The sequence below is a fragment of the Hemiscyllium ocellatum genome, chromosome 11 (assembly GCF_020745735.1).
Source record: "Hemiscyllium ocellatum isolate sHemOce1 chromosome 11, sHemOce1.pat.X.cur, whole genome shotgun sequence".
NCBI lineage: Eukaryota > Metazoa > Chordata > Chondrichthyes > Orectolobiformes > Hemiscylliidae > Hemiscyllium > Hemiscyllium ocellatum.
In genome coordinates, this window is record NC_083411.1 from 67,827,786 (window position 1) to 67,852,332 (window position 24,547).

The 24,547-nt window shown below is 42.8% G+C and overlaps 1 protein-coding gene across 1 annotated transcript in view; it reads right to left on the bottom strand.

Moving 5' to 3' along the window:
* si:ch211-26b3.4 (connector enhancer of kinase suppressor of ras 2) overlaps positions 1–24,547 on the bottom strand; it is a 582,714-nt gene that overhangs the window by 113,644 nt on the left and 444,523 nt on the right. Inside the window, 1 exon segment of the mRNA XM_060832168.1 lies at positions 6,950–6,984. Within this exon segment, the coding sequence (XP_060688151.1) occupies positions 6,950–6,984 (35 nt within the window).

Genomic DNA, 24,547 nt, shown 5'->3' on the forward strand with positions numbered 1-24,547 from the left:
TAATCAGGCACTTAATTGGACAACTATGGGCCCTTGCCGCGAACAGGCATCGAGGTCGTGGAAGTCTCACCCTCACTAACCAATTAGAGACCAGTAAATCCTCTTTGCTCAACAGCACCCCAGGACAGGTAGTGGCTGCTACTGGCATTGCACTCTCCTGAGGCCCAAGATGGATGAGGGAACGAGGCAACAGGTGAGTTATGGCAGGGTTCGAGGGTGAGGGTTGCAGAAGAGGGGTGCTAGGTGTTGAGATTGGTCAGCTCTACACTATTGAGCCCAAACGTAGACTGGGTGACTGCTTTGTGGAATACCTCTACTCTGTCGATAGGTGTGACCCTAACCTCCCAGCAGCTTGCCAATTTAAGAAAGCACCTTGCTGTCATGTGAACATTTCTGCCCTGCGCCTGATGCAATTTTCCAATGACAATGAACTCAAGCTCAAAGAATAATATCTTATTTTCTGCTTCGGCACTTTACAGCCTCGAGGTCTCAATAGTGAATTCAATAACCTCAGAAAGTGACTGTATTTTGTCTGTTGTCTGTTTTTCTTGCATCTCCCTTCACCAGAGCTATGTCGAGTTTATGTCTTGTTTACTTTACATTTATTAGACAGGAATAATTATGTCCCTTTCTCATCTTAATTTACATCCTATTACATCTCTCTTTTTTCCATTAATAACAATCCACGTTGCTTGGTGCTGGGCCTCTGAATCATCTGCTCTCCTGGTCTTCCTCTGTACCTGTCAAAAGTATAACAAAGAACCTACTTTCCAACAGCTTTCTCTTCTAAAGAAACATCGTCATACCAAGTTTGAAATGTTAGTTTTAATTCTCTCTACACGTACTGTCAGGTCTGATAAAATTAAGGAGGTCTTGATAGCAATATACAAGGGACTATAGAGACCATCTCTCAAATATTGTGAACAGTTTTGGCCTCCTTGTCTATAGGAAGATTTTCAGACATTGGAGGTAGTCCAGAGAAGGTCCACAGTTTGATTCTGGTGACAGAGAGATTGTCTTATGAGGAGAGAGGTTGGGCCTGTATTCTTTGGAGTTTAGAAGAAATTTCTTGAAATAATTAAGGTTCTTAAGCAACTTGACAGGGCGCATGTGGAGAGGTTGTTTTTCTCTGTGGGAGTGTTGAGGACCAGAGAGGCCATTCTCAGAGTAAGGGGATACAGTTACGACATGAGAATGAGGAGGGATTATTTTCTCTCAGAGAATAATCAGTCTGTGGAATTCTTTACTGCAGAGAGCTGTCAAAGCTGCTTTGCTAAGCATATTCAAGGTCAGAAGTCACACAACATCAGGTTACAGTCCAACAGGTTTAATTAAAATCAGAAGCTTTCGGAGCACTGCTCCTTTGTCATGTGAATTGACTTGGAGATCCTCTCCACCCTGAGCCAGTAGTTTGTAGTGTCGATGGTAACTATGATGTGGAGGTGCCGGATTTCACCTGAGGAAGGAGCAGCGCTCTAAACGCTTGGCCTTGTTGAGTATGAGTTCCCTGAATGGGGCTGTTATCTTGGGGTCAATCATGGAATCCTGGCTGACAGGTCTACCGGAGCCTCAGGAATTCTCCTCACTCTAAGGACCGGCTCTGAGCTAGCTGGCCAGAGTCCATATGCTGTGCGTGTGTACATAACAATAACTTGGTGATGGGATACTGGCCTCTGTGGAGTTATTTCAAGGATCAGATTTAACCTATTTATTGACAGACTTATCAACTTGTCCTACCACCAAAATGGATGAGTGCCGTTCTTACTTATGTTCCGGGAGCAGCCTGAATTGAAACATGCAGACAAACAGAAATGAAAAAAAACATTTTATTGGACTGCTATGTATTACCTTATTGGACTGTATAGCTGCCACTTAGAATATTTTTCTTTATTCATTCATGGGATGTGGGCGTCACTGGCTGGGTAAGCCAGTAAGCTAATTGCTCAGAGGGCAGTTAAAAGGCAACCACATTAGATTAGATTACTTACAGTGTGGAAACAGGCCCTTCGGCCCAACAAGTCCACACTGACCCGCCGAAGTGCAACCCACCCATACCCCTACATTTACCCCTTACCTAACACTACGGGCAATTTAGCATGGCCAATTCAGCTGACCCGCACATTTTTGGACTGTGGGAGGAAACCGGAGCACCCAGAGGAAACCCACGCAGACACGGGGAGAATGTGCAAACTCCACACAGTCAGTCGCCTGAGTCGGGAATTGAACCCGGGTCTCAGGCGCTGTGAGGCAGTAGTGCTAACCACTGTGCCACCGTGCCGCCCACAAATGTTGTGGGTCTGGAGTCACATGTAAACCAGACCAGGTAAGGATGGCAGTTTCCTTCCCTAAAGGGCATTAGTGAACCAGATGAGTTTTTCCGACAACTGATAATGGATTCATGGTCATCATTAGACTCGTAATTCCAAATTTTTTATTGCATTCAAGTTCCACTGTCTGCCGTGGAGGGAATCAAACCTAGGTTCCCAGAACATTATCTGGGTCTCTGGATTAACAGAGTCGAAAAGTGTGGTGCTGGAAAAGCACAGCAGGTCAAGCAGCATCCGAGAAGCAGGAGAGTCGACGTTTTGGGCACAAGCTTTGGGGCTTCTGCTGCCTGACCTGCTGTGCTTTTCCAGTGCCAACTTTTTGACTCTGACTCTCCAGCATCTACAGTCCTCACTTTCTCCCAGTCTCGTGATTAACAGTCCCAGCGATAATACCACTAGGCCATTGCCTCTCCATAATTAGTCCAGCTATGTCATCCTTGCAAGGGTGTCTAAAATTTCTGTCCCTCGGATTTAGCAGAAATGTAAATCCTGGTTAATGTAAATAGTTTAAGTAATAAAGGAGCAAAGAGAGAAAGGGGGAAGTTGTAAAGTCGAAACTAAAAAATGCTGTCGCTGGAAATCAGAAACAAAAAAAGAAAATCAGATATCCTCAGCAAGTCAATGTTTCAGATAAGACATGTAGGGAACAAGTCCAATAAATACAGCTAGCCTGGCATTAGAGGAGAAGATGTACTGAAACAGGTGATAAGGCAATAAATATAATTCACTTGGAGATCAATGCTTTGTGACACAAGTCCACAAAACTGATGTGTGGCATTCAAGCAGTGGTTGGATCTCCCTCAAGTTTGCCCCAGCAGTTTGATAAAATCCCATCTTTCCCAAGCCCATTATCAAAGTGCATCAAGCAGATCAATATCCAATTTCATAAAGGCATCTGCTGATAGTAAAGATAGGTGAGCAGTAAGATATAGATGTTAAATCAGTGAAATTCAGGACTTTGGAAGTATTTCAGGTTATTTTTATGTTTGGCTGATCAGGACCAAACATGGTCTTCTTAATAGACATCATAACATGATAAACCTTCTCTTAATCCCATTTACCCCAGGCAGGACTTAGAGATGTGTTTTCATTCGACACTGTTTCCATCATATTGTTATATTTCACTCACAATGTACAAAGTGAAAATTCCTTTTGAATTTGTTGGGTAAGTAGTTTGAAAGTCAAATCTATTCAAATTGAACCTGACGTTAAAAGGCTCCAGATCAGGGAGGGAAGCTTGATAGCTATTGACAACGTTATGCAGCGAGTGTTGATCTCAGCCCTATTGGTTGGCTTACAAGAGGTGGCCAACTGAGTGGCGACCCTCATCTTCCCTTCAATGAAGGACAGCGGGCTTGTTCCCAAGGTGGGATTCCCAGTCAGAGGGCCCAGCCTATGGATGGCAAGTTGCTCCATTGGAAAGGGAAGCACTGCTGAGGCAGGCAAGAGGATGCTCAAAAATGGAGGCTGTCACCATGGCAACAACAATAAAAAAAAGTCAATAATGGCTATGGTTGTCAGGCCACCAATGTAGAGGACATATGGACGATTCATTCCATTCTGGAGTGATTAATAAGGAAATGCCATGTCTTCCCAGCCTGCCATTTGAAGACCAACTCTATTTGCCTACAGACGAATGCAGGAATTAGGACTGGGCTTTTTGGCGTCTCAACAGTTTGATAAAATCCCAGCTTTCCCAAACCCATTATCAAAACACAATCAAGCAGACCAATATCCAATTTCATACAGGCATCTGCTGTTACTAAATGAAAGATGAGCAGTAAGATATAGATGTTAAATCAGTGAAATCAACCTGCTATTCCATAAAATCATAACTGATCTGAGTGTGGCCTTAGCTCCATTTTCATACCTAACCCATAACTCTTGCTAGCAAAAAAAATCAAATTCAGCCTTAAAAAGGTGCACTGACCTCCCCTCCATGGCGCAGAATTCCATAGCCTAATACTTCTCTGAAAGAAAAATAAATCTACTTACCTCAGTAAGGAAAATGCCTCATATTCAAACTGTTCCCTAGTTCTAGATTATTCTGCAAATGGAAATATCCTCTCAGCATGGACACTGTCAAGTCCCCTCAGGATCTTATGTGTTTTAAACACAATCACCTCTCACTCTTCTAAACTCCACCATAGGCCCAGTCTGAACTACCTCAGCTCCTAAGATAACCTGCTCATTTAGGAATCAATGGAGTGCGTCAATTCTGAACTGCATCTAAATGCAATGACATCCTTTCCTTAATAAGGACAGTAAAACTGCACATCGTAATCCATATGTGGGGTTGCCAACATTTTGTCTGTAGCATATCTTCCCCACATTTTTACTCATTTCACCTCTTATTCTATGTCCCTTTCTAATCACCTGCAACATCCTGTATATCAACCTTCTGTGATTCATGGACCACAATTCATGCATCCATATCTCTCCTCATGTAACAGGTGACCCAGAGTTCTACAGTCACCCTCATTTCAAATAATAGTCTTTTTTTTATTGTTCCTTCCAAAATGGTCACATTCATCTTTTCCCACATTAAACTCCATTTGCCGATTTTTTTTTGCAGGCTGACTTAACCTATGTAAGTTCCTCTATGGACTCATTGGGATGGATTTTCGGAGGAGTAGAACACTGTGTCGCTTTTTACTCCTCAAAAGGAGAGAGCTCCGCATTTCTGAGAGGAGAGCCCGCTCAGGGCTCCTCCTGAAATGCAGAGCCGTTCTTCCACTCTGCCAGCCCTCTCACAGCAAGGCACACCAGCACTTAGAACAAAAAGGCCCAGAATCACAGACAGCCACTTAGACAACTGCTGTCAAACAGTAAGTCTGTATGGCAAGTATGAGTACTCTTCTTTGCATTGGTAGTGGCCCTGCTTCAGGGTCAGGAGGTCCAGATTCAAATTTCCCATGTTCCAGAGATGTATAATAATATCACTGAATAGATTTATTTGGAAATATTTATGAGGCAAGTGTGATGTTAGGGTGCTGGGTGCGTACATAGTGGGGTCAGTAGGGTGGCCAGGTACACAGGGTGTGAGCGATGCCAGATAAGTAGATTGCCAGCTGGGCATAGGGTTAGATTCTGGCAGGTAGGGTGAAAGGGGCGGGTAAGAGTGCCAGGGTGCAAGTTAGCAAGGGGGTCAGCTGAGTGATGAAGTGTTCAGAGTAGGTTGGGGTGTAAGAGAAATTAGGTCTGACAAAGGAGAGTTTTTAATGGCTCGAGTGAAGGTTGTGGTGGTGGTGGGGGAGGAGGCATGTCTGGCCCGGAGCAGGGAAAGGTGAGGTGGAGTAAGGAAAAAGGTGCAGACAAGGTAGGTCAGATGGGGGCAGCATGGTGGCACAGTGGTTAGCCTCACTGCACCAGGGACTTGGGTTTGATTCCAGCCTCGGTCTGTGTGGAGTTTTCACATTCTCCCCGTGTCTGTATGAGTTTCCTCCAGGTGCTCCAGTTTCCTCCCACAGTCCAAAGATGTGCAGGTTAGGTGAATTGGCCATGCTAAATTGTCCATTGTGTTCAGGGAGGTATAGAATAGGTGCAATAGTCAGGGGTAAAATGTAGTTTAGTAGGGTAGAGGAATAGGTCTGGATGGGTTACTGTCCGGAGGGTTGGTGTGGACTTGGGCTGAAGGGCTTGTTTTCATGCTGTAGGGGTTTTGTGTAGGGATTTTGGGTTGAGAGCAGGTCAAAGGGGATCAGGTCAGGTCCAAAACGGGTGAAGAAGGGCTGTCTGATCAAGGTCTGGGAGTTTTTTTAGAGGGCGCAGGGCTAGGTGAAGTCAGTATGAGACTCTTCCCGGTCCATAAGCAGCGCTCTAAAAGTATCCAGCTTCTCTACAAAGCTGTTCCCCACCTCCTTTCAGATACTGGGCTTGTGAGGGTTGCACACATTACCATCCACTGACAAACCTGCTGCACTAATCCAGTCAAAGTCTGCCAGCCTCATTAATATATATATATATTTTATTTACATATAATGCCAATCGGCGTCTAGAGAGTGGTGGTCTGCAAGCTTCCTCTCCCACCAGGGGCACCTCACCCATCTGTCCATTCCTCAGAATGTGGACAAAGAAGCACTGGTTATTGAAGACTGTTCGCTCCTGCTCTCAGCTGATATCCTCATGCTTCCCCCTCTCCAACTCCCTGAGCTATGGTTAGCAGAGGGGGGGGGGGGGGGGGGGGGGGGGGGGGAGTATCATAGCATGTGAAGGACGTGCAAGCTCCCTGATCAACCATCCTCCTCTCTCTCCGCTCAGTTGCACCAGCCTGTCTGCTGACTTCGCTTAAAGCCGGATGGTGTCTCCTTTGGCACTGCCCACTGTTGGCGTGCTTATGTTGTCCACTTCATTTCAATGAAACATGGCCATGGGCAGTAGAGCTCAGGCAACCCACATGCTTTAAGGTCTAGGCAGCCTTTCTGGGAGCTAACTTCACCTTGCTTAAACTTCAATGCAACTGCTATCTCAAACAGAAGCCTTCAAACAATAAAATGGGCAGAGTTTACTCAACTTACCATCTCTGCCGTAGCAGACACTCACTGTCCACATCGTGGTGATTCTTATACACTTTGAACAATCAACCATATTTCAAGAAACATAATCAGAAAGAGAAGATTTACCTTTCAGTCTCCCCAACAATAGAATCCCCTGCTCGCTGCAAACAACAAAAGGTGGAAAGAGGAAAGAAAGAGCTGTGTTAAAGTCTTTCATAGAAATGAAACAAAGCCCCATTTCCCATAATTAAAACATGCAGCACGAGTGCTCCAACATACCTGAAATGTGAGATCATAAACTGCAGCAGGTATGAACAGTGGTTACTGTAGATGAGCAAGCTGAGGCAGCTCAGCAATGTAATAAAGACTTGTCTGCAAGATCTAAAGGCTCACGTTTACTTCACTGCCTGTGCTGACACCCAGACCCACTGACAGCAGGTTTCATCTGCTTTTAGTCAGAAGTTCATGCGTTGGAAGCTTCGAGTGGTTTCCCCACCCACAATTTTGTTTTTCAAACTTGTGAGACACTGATCGTACCAGATGCTCATGATTGAGTTCTAGATCTAGACGAGCTGACATGACATATGGAACTAAAAGAAAATGTACTAAAGGATGCCCAGATCACTCTTGCAAAGCAGGATGCTTAGAATCTCTGGTACAGTCTCTTCACTTCCTCGTAGTGGGGACAATTGGTCATTCTTTTCTGTTAATATAAAAGCTCTCTCTCTCCAATCTGCAATGGACGCAGGTCCTGCTCATGTGAGTCCGAAATAAACTCTTGGAGGTGTCCTTCCGATTTTGGTTTTTGGGGAGAAGTATGTCTTTGTTCTAACTTCCTATGTGACTTTTACCTCTCTGAATGCTGATTCAAGGAAAGGTTCTTAAGAATTATCCTTTAATCGTGAAAGGATACAGAGCTAACTGAACAGTTACTTAGCTGTATCAATCATGCAAACTGCGAGCTAACGGGTTAGTGAGAACCAGTACAATTGAATGCATAAAACAAACAAAAATCTTACTAAACCAAATGATAGAAGTATGTTCCATCACATGCAGAAGGCTGATCTCAGAATATTCCATTAGACATATTTAAGGGATCCGAATGAGGGATTACCTGTCCCTTTCTTAGTTAAAAGTTAGGAGTGGAAGGGGAAGGAAAAAAAAAGGCAGAGTCTGGAAATCACTAATTAATTCAACACAAACACTAAGCGAGTGAAGAAAACTGGTAAATCAGGAAGGCTCCATCCTTTTCGAGCAGCTTACGATAATTGGATGACATTTTTAAAAAAGGCCATCCAACCCCTGGAGTACTAAAGAGTCCTCGGTTGGTACACTTGACATTTATACTGTGATTTGCAGTTGTTCCAGACTAGAGTCTGGAAATTACTGTGAGCTAGGTTCTCAGAGTTTGTACCAAACTTCATCCTCTACCATTTTCATGGATTCATTAACACACTCATTCTCAACAGGTTAATCTGCTCCTGTTAAAACGATGGACAGAACAATTGAGCATTTGTGTGACAGTAATATTGAGGCTATTAATATGCTTCTTAGGTAACATATATGAAAAGGCGATTGGACATGCCGAACCTCATTCCTATTAATGGGATGTTATGGATAATTCCATGATCATCCATATTGGAGCTATGTTCTTGCTCAGGGAGGATTAGAGAACTGAAGCTAAGGTACAGTCTTACCTTAATCTACCTTCCTTCTCAGCATAATCTCTACAACTGGCAGCTCACGATTAAGTCGTGAGATAAATTTTGACCTTAGTTTAAACCATAATTTTTTCATATGTTTAACGAGTTTGTGGCATTTTGTGTAATTCAGATGAGACCAAAGCCACACCTTCTTGATGAAGTGTCAGCATCTAACTGTTAATGCCTGTACATAGTGAAAGGAGTGAGAAAGATAAACTCAATTTCATGTGTTAAATTTGATAAAACACATACTACAATTAGATGCTACATTTTGGGTAAGACAATTCAGGGTAGGACTTTTACACACAATGGTAAGGACCTGGGGAGTGTTGCTGAACAAAGAGACCTTGGAGTCCAGGTTCATGGTTCCTTGAAAGTTGAGTTGCAGGTAGACAGGATAATGAAGAAGGTAGTTGGACCGAAAGGTCTGTTTCCATGCTGTATGACTCTAACTCTGTAACTTGTGTTTGGTATGCTTTTCTTTATTGGTCAGTACATTGAATATAGGAGTAGGGAGATCATGTTCTGGCTGCACAAAACATTGGATAACTTTTGGATAACTACATTCAATTCTGGTTTCCCTGCTATAGGAGAAATGTTGTTAAACTTGAAAAAGATTACAAGAACGTTGCCAGGGTTGGAGGGTTTAACTATAGGGAGAGGCTGAATAGGCTGGAGCTAATTTCCCTGGAGCATCAGAGGCTGAGGGATGACTGTAAGAAATTTATAAAATCATGAAGGGCATATTCAAGGTGAATAGTCAAGATAAATAGTCAAGGTCTTTTTCCCAGGACAGAGGAGCTCAAAACTAGACAGCACAGATTTAAGGCAATTGGAAAAAGATATAAAAGGGACCTAAGGGGTAACTTTTTCACGCAGAGGGTGGCTGCAAATGTGTTGCTGGTCAAAGCACAGCAGGTTAGGCAGCATCTCAGGAATAGAGAATTCGACGTTTCGAGCATAAGCCCTTTCCTGATGAAGGGCTTATGCTCGAAACGTCGAATTCTCTATTCCTGAGATGCTGCCTAACCTGCTGTGCTTTGACCAGCAACACATTTGCAGCTGTGATCTCCAGCATCTGCAGACCTCATTTTTTACACGCAGAGGGTGGCTTCTGTATGGAATGAGTTGCCAGGGGAAGTGGTGGAAGCTGGTACAATTACAACATTTAAAAGGCACCTGGATGGGTATATGAATAGGAAAGGTTTATAGGGATATGGGCCAAATGCTGGCAGGTGGGACTAGATGCATTTAGGATATCTGGTCAGCATGGATAAGTTGGACCAAAGGGTCTGTTTCTGTGCTGCACAGCTCTATGACTCTATGCTTCTATACACCATAGAACAGTGAGTAAGTAAAATTCTGGATGCAGCAAATACAATAGTTACAGATGCTTAAAACATTGCACACCATGTGGTAAAGAGCCAATTCTACAAATGTTTCAAATATGTGTAATTTCCACAGTTTTTGACTATTTGTTAAAAGGTAGATATGAGTCATCTATCATTCCTTCTGAAAATGTTTACTTCTCTTGATTGGGTCTGTTTAGATAAATTCTTTTCATTCTTTTATGGACCATGACCATTGCTGCTTGGGCCAGCTTTTGCTGTCCTCCCTTACTGCCCTCAAGGGGTGTGGTGGTGAGCTACCTTCTTGAACTTCTCAAGGTGTATGTAGGCCCACATTGTTATTGGGGAAGGAGGTCCAGGATTTTGACCCAGCAACACTGAAGAAATGCCGATATAGATCCGAGTCAGGATGAAGCGAGACTTATTCCAAAGTATCTGCCGCCCATGTCTTTCTAGATGGAAGTAGTCATGGCGATTTCTAAAGCGACTTGGTGCATTTATGCACTAAAACTTGTAGATGGTACACACTGTGTAAGCATCAGTGGCGGATAGAGTGAATGTTTGTGGCTGTAGTGCTGATCAAATGGGCTGTTTTGTCCTGACTGGTGTCCTTTTTGGGTGCCATTGGAGCTGCACTCATTCAAGCAAATCCGAAGTAATCTATTGTACTGCTGACTTTGCTTTATGATTTACTCAGTAAAGGACTCCAAGCCTCTGACCTGCTCTTGTATCCACATTTCATACGGTTAGTTCCAGTTCAGTTTCTGGTTAAACTGGACAGATTGCTGCATGGGTGTTTGAATGGCATAGCACAGTTACATCAATAACACAACCCTCATACTTCCAGATTTTCCTAATACTGCCAAGATGACTACCCATGTCGTCATTTACAAACAGATAAGTTTCTTCTATAATTCAAAACTTGAATTGTTTCAAAATAACAGTCCTGAAAGAAAAGGATAATACCTTTGACTCAAAAATTGTATTGTGAGATAATAGCATCCAAGTTCATCCTTAATGGACTATCTTAATAGATGCTATTTATAAACGGCCAAAAAAGAGGACAGAGAAATTTCAGACACATTACTCTACAAGAACACAATTTGTTGTTTAAAGATGTTGAAGGATTAGCTGTTATACCAGAGTTTTTGATGTAGCTTTCTTACTTACGATGTGATTTAAGAACACATTATCAGATAATAAATAACCGCACAATTACTGTTAGTACTCTATTTGCAAATATATATCTGGAAATGAGTAAACAGCTAATTAAAACACATCTCTTGTGACTCATTCAAAGTCAGTATGGAAGACTGGAGGTTGATCAATATGTCTACACTAGCTCTTCCAACATATTGAAAAATACTTTGCACTTATGATGTTTTAAAGTGACAGAACATCATAGGATACCTTAGAGTGTTACAAGACAGAAATTTGGCAATGAGCAACAATAGGAGGTCTGAGGCTAGATGACCAAAAGAGCAAACTTTTGAAAATGTCTTAAAGAACAAGGCAGAAAGGTAGAAAGATTTTGGGAGGGCAGCCTACAGCTTAAGGTGTAGTCTTCAGTGATGTAGTGATTAAAATTGGGAATGACCAAGAAGCCAGAGATCATGGAAGGTGATCACAGAGCTAGGTAGGAGCTTGATCACGGAGAGATTTGAAATCAAAAGGCGAGCAACTTAAAAATCAAGGCCTCACTTAAGCAGGAGCCAATGTACGTCAGAAAGTGCAGAGATGAGTAACTATTGGTGCACTGGTACATGTTTTCAGAATTTTGAATGTGTTCAAGTTTCCCCCAAGGGAGAGAACTACACAGGCTGGCTAAGAGTACACTCAAATATGGAGATAACAAAAGAATGAGGTAGAGATAACAAAAGAAATGAGGTCAGGATAATGTTGGATGATATTACAGAGGTGAAAGCCCGAGCTTTTAATAAATGTGGCAGGAGACTCACTTTGTAGTAAAATGTAGCAGTCTGTAAATGTAGTGTAATTTCTAAGCAAACGTTCACACTCTAGAAGGTGCCAATTGTCCTGTTCGTGCTGACACTACGATCAACTAACAATGAGTTGGTCCAAAACTTTTATTCACTCCACCCTCAATTTTGAGTGTGACAGGAGCAGATTCTCACTCAGTACAAGATTGACAAGCTGATGTGTGAGTTATAGAAGGATGGAACTGAAATAAAAGACTCATAGTTCACTCATTCAGAAGGGTTATTTGAGAGTCTAGATTAGAGTGGTGCTGGAAAAGCACTGCAGGCCTGGTAGCATCCAAGGAATTTGAGTGTAGTGACCAGATATTCCACAGTCCAAGCCTTTCACAAGAGACCCTAGAGTTTTCACCAGATGCTGTTAGTAGGGTAATTTAAGTGATGGTGATGCCATTGAATGTCAGGGGGTGGTGATTAGAATCTGTCTTTCATGGCACAGTCTCACAATTAATACGTCATCCAAGTGGGAGAGTGGGAGTAAACAATGTCCGTAGTCACTGCGCTGTAATTAGATATTGTACTGGGATTGGACTGGGATAGGAGTGAATCTGATTGTCTGAACAGCTTCCTTCATGTCTGTGATCCCTGTAATAAAAGCGCTCAAAATCAATCAATCACGACAGCAACCTTTGTTAAATGATGCAATAATTTTTCATTAACTGACTATATTTTGAATAACAATTTAAATGTGCTTTGTCTGCTGCAACAATGGACAAGTTAATAGGTTTCAAGCTAACAGTTTCTGCACAGCAGTACAGCTCACATCTGCTAAAGGCAGGTGAATTTTTAATTTTTAATATGCTTCCATTCATGAATGCTGTTTCTCTCAACCGACAATACCTTACACAAGTAAATAGCTGTTCCACATGTTTGGGAAAATAATTACCTTTTTCAAACATTGAGGTGAATGTTGCTTCTGTGTCAAATTAAATGGATGAAAAATCATGTGGGTCCCAAAGAGGAGGGGAAGTGCAGATCCCCATACCAGAATTATATGCTGTGTTCTTCATAAAATCCTGAAAGTATGGAAGTGGGCCATTTGGCCCATCAAGTCCACATCGACCTTTTGAAGAGCATCCCACCCGGATCCAACTCCCTACCCTGTCCCTGCAGCCCGGCATTTCCCTTGGCTAACCCATGCACATTCCTGGACACTAAGGGACAATTTAGCATGGCCTATCCATCTAACCTGCACAGCTTTGGACTGTGGGAGGAAACACGTGTAGATACGGGAAGAATGTGCAAATTCCACACAGACAGACGCCCGAGGCTGGGATTGAACCCAGATCCCTGGTGCTGGGAGGCAGCAGTGCTAACTATTGGGCCACCGTGCCGTGCTTCCCTGATTCAAACGCAGCCCTGCAGATTGTTAAAGCAAAACACTTGCCCATATTCACAACAGAATTGGAAAGCTGATGGAAGAAAGAAATCATCCCTTCGAGTGTGTAAAAAATGTGTTTAATTCATAAGAAAAGAATTGAGTTACTCGATGCTTTGTTTTTGCTCTACTTCAACTTACAATTACTGACATCATAGACAGGAAGTGAAACCACTCCTTGTTTTGAATGGAATTAATGACGTCACACTTCAACCTCTCTAAATGCAAAGGTTAGACTTCATGAGTTTCCACTTGAACCAATTTCATTAATTGTTTCTGAACTCCCCCATCTTGCTTAATAGCTTGCATATCCTTATCATTTGATCAGTTATGTCTGAAATTCAATAATAAAAGTTGAATATATGTCAATGTCACTTCATTTTACTGGTATAATGGAGGGAGTTGAACACAGGTTAGTTTGCCGAACTGGAATCTAGCTAGGGTGTTAAATGCCCAAAAATGTAAGAAAGTCAGTTCTAATTCTGGATTTCCAGATCTAACTACAATGCATTAGGCGATGGATGGATAATCCCCACAGGAGATTGAGGTGTTGCCAACTTCAATATGTCAATTACAATGGTATGAGCATGGTTTTTGGAATTTAAGTTTGGGTCCAAAAAAGGTTTGCGGGTTTCCTGGAAGACATCCTCACAAACCAGGTGAAAACCATGAGATGTGACAGGGAATAAGCACAGGATTCACTACTCACTGCTTTGTACCTGCTGTTTAAAAGGTTTGATGGCAGTGCCTGCATGAACTTTACAACCTTGGGGATGTGGTTTTGAGATTTGCATGTTTGATTTGCATTCTGCAGCTCTGATCTGTCAGAATAGCATGACCACCATTTATACTGGACGCCAGCAGGACCACCCATGGCAGAAGCAGCAAGAGGTTCCTACATCTACAAGGGCTGGGTGATAGAGTGAGGGGTTGCCAGGGCTGGGCAGAAATCAGCAGCAGATGAGCTAGAACCGGAACACAGTGTCCACGTGGGGAGGATAGGCTTCCCTTGACCTGTCAGAACAGCAGTGTCTCAAGAGATCCCAGCCTGCTGGAGAAAGACTTGCTTCACATAGAATTCACCAGCTTTCAAATCTCCCCATCCCCCCCACTCATCACAGGTCCAGCCCTCCCTCTCCGTAACCTCCCCCACCCCCAGACCTGACCTAACCTGTCCAGCTTCCTTCCCACCTATCTGCTCCATTATTCCCACTGACCAATCTCATTCACCTCCTACCTATCGCCATACCAGCTACCTGTCCCCTATCCTCACCCCCTTCCCTCTATTTATTTCTCAGCCCCCTTCTCCGTCCCCGGTCTTGAGGAAAGGTTCCAACCTGAAACATCAACTCTCCTCCACCTCTGATGCTGCTTGACTTGCTGCGGGTTTTTCCAGCTCCACTCTCTATCAACTCCGACTTTCCAGCATCTGCAGTCCTCACTGTCTCCAAATCACTGTCTCCAACAGCAGTGATCAAAGTGCCTGCAGCACCTTTTCCACTGGCCCCTTCCAGGGTTCTGCAGGAGCTGGCAGTCCATAGCATGCACAATGTACTAGATGACCGATGGCTGGCTTTCCAGGTTAGTGGTCACTGCCCGTTTCAATTCCTCCAACCACTCCCTTTCTGACATGACCATCCTTCGGAGAAACAACACCTTACGCAGCCCGCAGGACTCAAGATTGAGTTCTCCAATTTCAAATAACCTAGCTGCCCATCCTCTGACTCCTTTCCCAGCTCCTCCCCCTCCCTTCCATTCTCTGATCGACCCTTCCTTCCATCTACCAACCGGATTCATTCCTCCCCCCGACCAATCAGGTCATACCCACCACCATGTTCACCTATCACCACCTCACCACTCCAACCCCTCCCCACCTGTAACCCCCCCTGCCCCACCCCCACCATCTGCAACTCCCTCTAACCCCACCGGCAGTCCTGAAGAAGGATTATACCCAAAATATTGGACTTCTCCATCTCCTGATGCTGCCTGGCTTGTGGTAATCAACCACAGCAGAAGGAAACAGTATTGAAGTTGCTGAGAAACAACACAGGCACTTGCTGATTTAAGCTGGGGAATGTGAGGGAATGCATATACAGACTGGGATGGGTGTAGTTACATGCTAAGGTACAGGGAATGGTATGCTGGAGTAGGGTAGATGCATCAAAATGTATGTTTTGATGTTCCTTGCACTGATTTGGTCATTAACACTTTGTGCTGACTATCCCGACCACCTCAGCAACCACCAGCAGCTACCAATTTCTGTGCATCCAACTCAGACCCCCTTAGACGACCTCTACTTCCTTTGCCCCATCACTCACAGCACTGCCTCAGTTGTCCATACACTAAGTTTCAGAATACCCTCTGAGACCTCTGTACCTCTCCAACTCACTCTCCTCCTAAACACATTTCTTAAAATGTAACTGTTTCACCAAGCTTTTGGTCATCAATCTTAAAGGCTTCTTTGTTGGCTACATGCTGACCTTCAGCTTACACTGCTGCAAAACACCTTTCATTAAGGTAACAGTGCTTTATGAAAACAGGCTGCTTCATGAAATGTACTTAAGGTGTGTCATTTGCTGTTACTTACTTAGTGTTTTACAGCACAGAAACAGACCAGTCCATGCCGAACATAATTCCGAACTAAATTAGTCCCACTTGCCTGTGTGGGGCCCATATCCCTCAAACGTTTCTTATTCATGTATTTACCCAAATGTCTTTTAAACATTCCTGTGTCCAGACCTCCCTCTGGAAGAACATGAAAGCAGACACGGGGAGGGAGTGTGCAAATGAACTGAATATTAACAGTATTGGCAGAGTGTGCAGTACAGGAAGGAGTTGGTGCGGGGCGGGAATGCTCAGATTGAGGAGCTGGATGACTGCAGAGATGTCAGGCGAAGGCTGAACTTGTAGGTGTGAGGGAATAGAGAATAACAAAGACAGGGGATTCAAAGTGAGGGCCTGGACAGCATCAGTCTCTGGGTTTGGTGTGAGACATTAGAGAAGAACAGAGCCAATAGCAGAGAAACATGGACATGAGTTTTAAAAGGAGATAAATGACGATTAAAACATGATGTCAGGTACAATATAGAATAGTAAAGGTGAATCTTGTGTCACAACATGAAGCTCAATTGTGACTGCAAGACAGGGAGACAAACTGTTACAAGACAAGTTCCACGACTGACATCAGGAATCATCCTTTGCACAGGGAACTGGAGGCAAAACTGGCTTCATTCAGGAGTCAATTACATACTGAGATGGAAGGGTCACAGGAAAGGTAAGCCAAAGAAACAGTGTGCTTCCTCAACTGAACATAACTTTGTGAAGACACCCAAAAGGAAAAGCGTAATTGAAACTCCTGAAGGTGTCATGGCGCAGCCCTCTCACAGGATTAAACATACTTAACTAAAATTAACTGATGTCCTGCCCTCCTCTCAGCTTTGTATTGAATACAGGAGCAATCAATGTAGCCTCACTCAGCAAAGACTGTTTTCATCACTGAAGCCGATTCCAATTATCTGCAGGTTGCTAAGCAACCCCGCATAGCCAAAGCGTAGCCACCTTTGACTTGCCATGTTGGTGTGTCTAGCAAAATCCTCCCACACATTTAGGTAATTTAATGTGGTTTGCAATTTGGAATTGCCAACTAACTTGAGGTTGTTGAGTAGACATGCGACAGGGATGAAAACTGCTGTTACCAGGACGAACAGATTAGCCTTTGATCCACTTTTGTCACAGTCCTCTCTTTTTTTCCGAGATTGGCAGAAGTCACAATCCTTTTATAATAGCTGAAGGGAGTTGGAAGAATTCATCAAAAGCTTGCTTGATCAAAACGTAGCAACTTGGCCCACCGAGTCCCCACTGACCCTCCAAAGAGCATCCCACCCAGATTCAGCTCCTCCCCTGACCCGATCCCCGTGATCCTTCATTTCCCATAGTTAACCCACCTAGCCTGTACACTATGGGTAATTTAGCATGGCCAGTTCACCTATTCTGCACGTTTTTGGACTTTGGGAAGAAGCCCAGAGGAAACCCACATAGACACAGGTAGAATGTACAAACTCCACACAGTAGTCACCCAAGGTTGGAATTGAATCCGGGTCCCTGTTGCTGTCAGACAGCAGTGTGAACCATTGTACTACTGTGTCAGCCAAGAACAAAAGATCATTTCAGATGTTGAACTCCCTGAGCAGAGCCTTGCTTAACGTGAGCAATTATTAGAAGTTCAACTGTGCAGTCTGTGCTCAAATTTCAGACAATTTTCTTGTGGCTGATGATGGGCTTCCTATGGGGGCATCAGCTAGAAAAATACCCCAAAAGTCTTGTTGAGTCACATAATGGCAGATTATTGATGGACAGAACTACAGCTGACCTTGGCACCTTTGGTCAAGCAAAGAAGCAAAGCCATCTGACTGACTTTTGTTTGCTCCTGTTCGCTAACGAATGAGCCCCTCCTGGATAATGATTGACCGGAATGTGATGGTTGTGACGCCTCATGTCTGTGGCTTAGTAGCTGGCTGACACTGATGTTCACAAATGTAGACCAACCAGCGGACTGAAATACCACAGGGTTACTGATGCCTGTGGAATCTCAAAGCAGTGACAGCTTGGCATCTTTGGGAAGGTCAAGAGGGAAGGAAAACTGACAGAGGTGACTGGTTGGAAGAAAAGAAAACAGTAGAGCTGCTGTGAGTGTTGTGATTGCAAGGACACATAACTGCTATCTCAACCTTTTCATTTCAAATGGATCAACCCATCTGACACTATAGCACAGAAAAGTCAACAATAAGTTCATTAAACTGTGATCTGGAAATACCAAAAACAGTAGCTTCTAAGCTAATGAGTCCTAAGTTAATGAGTGTGAGCAGCTATTCAAGTACAAGACAATTAAGGTGAAACATAGAAACTAGGAATAGGAGTAGGTCAACTGGCCCTTCAAGCTTGGTTTGCCATTCAATATGATCATGTCTAAACCACTAACTCAATGCCATATTCCCACTTTCTCTCCATAACCCTGATACCTTTAAAAATCTTTGAATTAATCTCTTTCTATCTTGAGTACATTCCTTGACTTGGCCACCACTGCTTTCTGGCGTAGAGAATTCCATAGACTTACAACCCTTTTAATGAAAAAAATATTCTCCTCTCTCAGTCCTTCCTTGTCTAGCCTATATCCTGAGATTGTGTCCCATGATTCTCGACTCTCCTACCCAGGGAAAACACCCTCCCTGCATCAAGTCTGTCTAGCCCTGTTGGAATTTTATAGATTTTGATCAGATTCCCTCACATCCTTCCAAATGCAAGTAAGTACAGGCCCAGTTGAACCAATTTCTCATGATAGGGTAGTTCTGCCATCGCCAGTATCAGTTTAATGAACCTGTGCTGTACTTCCTCTGTGATAAATGCATCCTTTCTTAGATATGGAGAACAAAACAGTCCACAATGCTTTAGCTGTGGTCTCACCAAGGCCCTGTATAACTGCAGTTAGACATCCCTGAATCCGAACTCTAAACTTCTTGCAATGCAGCCCTATATATGATTCACCCTCCTCATTGTGTGTTGCACCAGACAGGCTACTTTCATTGACTGGTGTGAATCATCTCAGAAAATTAAAATTTAAACCAGTTTAGAAACAATCAGTTAATAAATTTCATTTAGCAGTAACTCAATACATTAAAGAAAATAATTGCTTAAATAGAAAATAAAAATGAAAAATGCTGGAGAAACTCAGCAGGATTGGCAGCATCTGTGGGATGTGGGGGGGTTGGGGTGGAGAAATGCCTTTTCACTGGACTGGAAATGTTAACTCTGTTTTTCTCTCTCCACAGACACTGCCAGACCTACTGAGTTTCTCCAACGTTTTCTGTTTTTGTTTCAAATTTCCAGCATCTTTAGTATTTTGTTTTATTTGATTGCTACAATATATAATATGTACTGGCAGCTATTTTAAAATACATCCTTGTGATTGTGAATACTGAGAGGTTGAATTGCTGTAATAGTTAATTATTTAACTGTTAAGTGTCAGGCACAAACCAATACCACAATCTTCAGAGTAGTGTACACCACTTAATGGACTCTAAAATGCCGTATGTTACCTCTATAATTAGTTTAGCACTGTATGCTTCAGGCGAAACCCATATTCAACAACACCATGCAAAGATGCCCCAAGGTGTTTTTATATCTTTGTGTCAATCCATCAACCAGCAGCTGTTACCAGTTTGTCACAGATGCTCCACAGTTTTAGAAAGAGGCATTAACAAAGCCAATCATTTCATGGTGAGGATTTCTGACCTGGTGCCAACAATGGAGAGATGACCAAGTTTTTGTTGCCCTTTGACTAAGCTTGGGAATTCCCAAACCCCTACAAACAAACAGATTTCCATTTCTCACAAGGAATTTTTCCGTAGTGACTTACAAGTGACCGGTCAGGGAAAATAAAACAAAGCATTCTGTGCATCTGAAGCCCGAGAAAGGGCTGGCATTAATATAGTGCCTTAGGCTATCCTTCGCAGCCAAAGAGATCCCGTTGCAGTGTAGCCCCTGTCGTAACATCGTCAAGACATAGAGAAGCAATTGGTGCACAATTAGTCTCACAAGTAGCAAGTAGACAAATGACCAGATTGTATCTATAATTGGTTGAGGATTTAAATATTGCCAAAACTCTGTGGGTACATCCCTTTTCTTTGAATAGTGCCATAGGATCTTTTATGTTCATCTGAAAGGGTAGACAGGGCCTTGGCTTAATGTCACATTTGATAAGACCTCTCCAGGAAGCAATGGTCCCTCACAACTGCACTGGTGAATTGGCCTAAATTTCATGCCCAAGTCATTGGAATTAAACCCATGGTCTTCTGACTTGGAGAGAGAGTGTTATAAGTGAGCAAAGGCTGCCACTTCAGAGTTATATTACAGATATGAGATTGACTAGTCGCAATGCCATGAAGACGTGCTAGAATTGCAAATGTACTTACTTATCCTTTTATTGCATTTCCATCAATATCAAATTCTAACTCTAGTAGTGCACATAAGTGCTACAGAAGGATCTCCAAAAAGTTCTGTCCCCCTTTAAATGATCTTTTTCAATGACTAGTGTAAACCCAGGCTCATACTTCCAAATACATCAAATGAATGAAATCCCATCTTAGCTCTGTGCACAGCTCACCACACTTCAAAGCAAACCTTCTGCCAAACGGAGGGCGTCACTTGTGCTTTTGTATCCAATATCCAGCGATTTGTACAAAGTGGTCTGAGTACATAAACTTTAAATCCAGATTCCCATCACCAGGTTGCACTGCAGCTTCTCTTGGTGTGGGCCCTATTACTTGGATTCATTGACAATTGTTCTGGTATACAGCTGTAAACTGCCTTCCCAGCAGCAAACAAATGGAAAATGGGCCTGTCTGATCCAATATTAAAGGACCGATCTTCATAGAAGGCATTACCAAAGGCTATGATAGGGTTGGTTATCACATCCAGAAGATGGCAGAGAGACAGAAAGTGCACTCAGATGAACTTAGCATTCAATCTTTAAACTATACACAGTGGTCTGTAGCCATGGTGCTTTTAATGATTTTTTTTGTCTGCATTTTGGCAGTACTCAAACTAGTTAGAAAATCAAATTCTCACTAACAGCTAAGCATGTCAATTTGCTGAGATTGCCCTGTTTCGCCTTTCCACCCTGATAGGTTACTGGCACCAAAGTAGGGCAGAGGACAACTTGACTGTTGTCAGTCGTCATTGTTCCTGAAATGCCTTGGGCATCCATTTTGAAATGGATCGCTCAACTAAAATTGGTAAAAGGTTGCAAATTATTCAAACATGCTTTGTCACGTGTCCACCAAGGGTGCAGGGAAAATAAAGCAGCTGGCAAAATGCAAAGGTAGGCAATAAGAAACGGGAAGGAGAGCTCATAGGTAGGTCATGAAGTAGGACCAAGTTACCATGGCTTTGGGAGGTAGTAGAGACAAAGAAATTGCAGATGCTGGAATCCAAGCTAGACAAGCAGGTGGCTGGAAGTACACAGCAAGCTAGGCAAGAGGTGTTAGCAGGGTCTGTGTGCCAAGACACCTTCCACCATAACTGCAATACCTGACTGGTGGCAGCTTCTGTGCTGTGGAAATGGCCATAGGATGTTGGATCAGATACAACAGAAAATGACATACATTAAAAATGATCTCAGATTATAAAACCGTACTAGTTGCTGAAGAGAACAGGCCTAAGCATACTGCAACTTCATTGCGATTTATGTTAAATTCTCACTCGCTATTATGGGCTACCATTGGCTCTATGGTCTAACACTCCAGCTGGGTACAAACTCATTCTGCAATGTGCAATTGAAAGCTTCAATGGAACAAGGGAAAAGATGCTCTATCAATGACTAATGAAAGAAATTCAAGATAGTGTCAAATTGAATGAACAAGCGTAGGATTCCACAAAAATGTGTCAGAGGATTGGGTAGAATATAAAGAACAGCAAAGAATGATTAAAAAAAAACCTAGTTTATCTGCTGCGAATGCACTTGAACAGGAAGTTGTTAACGTTGATTATCATCATGTTCCTATACCTCAACGGAAACAGAAACAGAAGGGGTGAGCCTTTTGATGCTCCCTCTCTCTTGCCACTCTGCTGACTGTTCCCCATTTTGGCGCTGAAATCCCACTAGCCTCATGGTTGCCCCAAGCCCATTGCCCCAGTTGGAGGAGGCATTGGGGAGACCACATCTGACAGACTCTATATAGTTTTGACATCCTTACTTAAGAAGGGTTATCAGTGCATTTGAAGCAATTGAGAGATGTTTCTGATTCCTGTGATGGAGAGGTTATTTTATGAGGAAAGCTTTGACAGATATACACATTGGAATTGAGAAAAATGAGGTGTGATCTTAATGAAACACACAAGGTCCTGAGGAGAAATAGACAGGTGGAAACTGAAAGGATGTTTCCTCTCATGGGAGGGACTACAATGAGAAAACACACTTTAAAAGTAAAGGATAGACTATTTAAGATGGAAATGAGGATAACGTTTCTCTGTCAGACTTGAGAATCTTTGTATCTCTTTTACCCAGAGAGTGAAGGAGGCAAGGTCAGTCAATATTTTTAAGGCAGAGGCAAATTTGTTTTGTTTAACAAGGGGGTCAAAGGGTATCAGGAGTAGGCAGGAATGTGGAGTTGTAGTCTGGCCATGATGTTTTGAATACAAGAGTAGACATAAAGGACCAATAAATGTGCTTACTTAGCCTTTTATCGCATTTCCATCAATATCAAATTCTAACTCTAATAGTGCACTTAAGTGCTACAGAAGGAGCAAAAGGAACTCCAAAAAGTTCTGTCCGTCTTTAAAAGATCTTTTTCAGTGTCGAGAGTAAATCCAGGTTCATACTTGTTCCATGTAAGCTCATGTCACACCTGCAAAGCTCTGCATATATGAGTCATGACATACAGGATCAGTCAGAGTTTAGATGTATCTGTCACTGTGTATATGTTTCTTGAACATACATCTCAAGACTACCAATCAGTTAGCATAATAAATAGTTCAGAAAGGCATGAACTATGGGGAAAAGTCAAAACTATTAACCATAGAGTCCTAAGGACAGACAGTGTGCTTACCTTCACATTTATATTAGGAGTGGAAAGAACGGGGAAATGTAATGTTATATAACCTCCATAAACTCTGTTCCAAAACCATTCAGTTCTTATATTTGGTTACCATTCTGTTTCATTCCATCACAGATTTACAGACAACTATTGTGCATCTAATTACCTCTTATACTGTTCACTCATCATCTCAGATGCTTGCTAACTTGAATGAGCTCCTGGTTCCCAAACAGTTCAATTGTAGAACTCTTATCCTAACATTGAAACCTCTCCATGACAATGTCCAGACCTATGTCTGTAACCTCTGTCAATTTTACAGTTGTTTCCAAAAACTGTGTTGCTCCTGATCTGGTCATTTGTGCATCCTCCACTTTTAAGTATCATTTACATTCATCTCTTCCACAGTCTAGTCACTAAGTTACACAAATTCCTCCTTACACCATCCTCTCTCTCTCTCTCTCTTCTCCTTTATAGTCTGCACACTTTGATCAGCTTTCCAAGATCTCCTTCTTTAGGTCAGTGTCAATTTTCAGCCAATTAGGCTTTGGTGCTGCATCTTACAATGTCTAACCGTGTGAAAGTTGCAGTGCTAAAGTGAACACAAGTTAGTCTTTTCCATGGGACCCCTACTGGAAAAGTGTGCCATACAGCCGGCAGTTTAACATAAGTTTCTTCTCTGTCTTTATCACATCAATCCATCCTATAGTCCATCACACCATTGCCTATCAGCCTGAGAACAGCATACTTCCTGGAGGATGCAATTTGTGAGTATGCTGAGGCAGAAGCCGCTGATCAAAAACCCAGTGATAGCAGGTGACATTAGCAATAAGACGAACAGGAATCTGCTCCCGAGGTCGCCACCCAACCCTTTACTTTGGGAGGTACAGCCAAGTAATTACCTTGGCCTGATGCAACAGATTGTTGAAGCCCCAGCTGGCCAGCTCGGTCATAGTAATCGGCCTCACCGAGTGAGTTGATAAACAAGAACAAGCTTATAGAGGGAATTCCAAAGTGCTGGCCACATTAATCAATGAGGTAGCCACTTACTCAATTGGCAGGTAACCACATCGGCTGATACTGTGGCTGATTCCATGCAGTCAGACAGGAGCTAGGGCAGAACAGTTGAAAAAGTGAGTGAGATATCAGCAGGCAATGCCATCTCTATGATGCAAGGTGATTTCAGCTTTGTAACTAGTTCACTATTGACAGACAACACCAAAGGTACCAGTTGTACCAATTAGTACCAGATATCAGATGTGTTAACGGTCTGAAAATAAGGTCAGTGGTATGATGGTAAGTTTGGGAAGGTTGACTGGGATCATTTCCTTGGTATGCCTTCTTTCATCTGTTACTTTAAGCTTCAGTCACTTCTTTGAGTGTTTTAAAATCAATTCTCCTCCTCCATTTTAATTTGACCTTTTAATTAAGATGGCATTTGCTATCAGACTGGATGACTATCAGATGTCCTCTGTCTGCCAGCACAAACAGTGAAAGTTTGTATTGTCTGAGTTCCCTTTTCATGTTGTCTCTTTCTCGGTTTCAGTTTTTGTAAATGCTTCACTTAAAGTCAGCATTCCTCCAAACTGGTAGACTGCACTTGCTATTCTAAGTTGCATTCTGATTGTGCAATGGCAGATTAAACTTTGCTAATAAATAACCCCATCCAAAAAAAATCAAAGCATTTCATAAGGATGCTCCCAAAATACA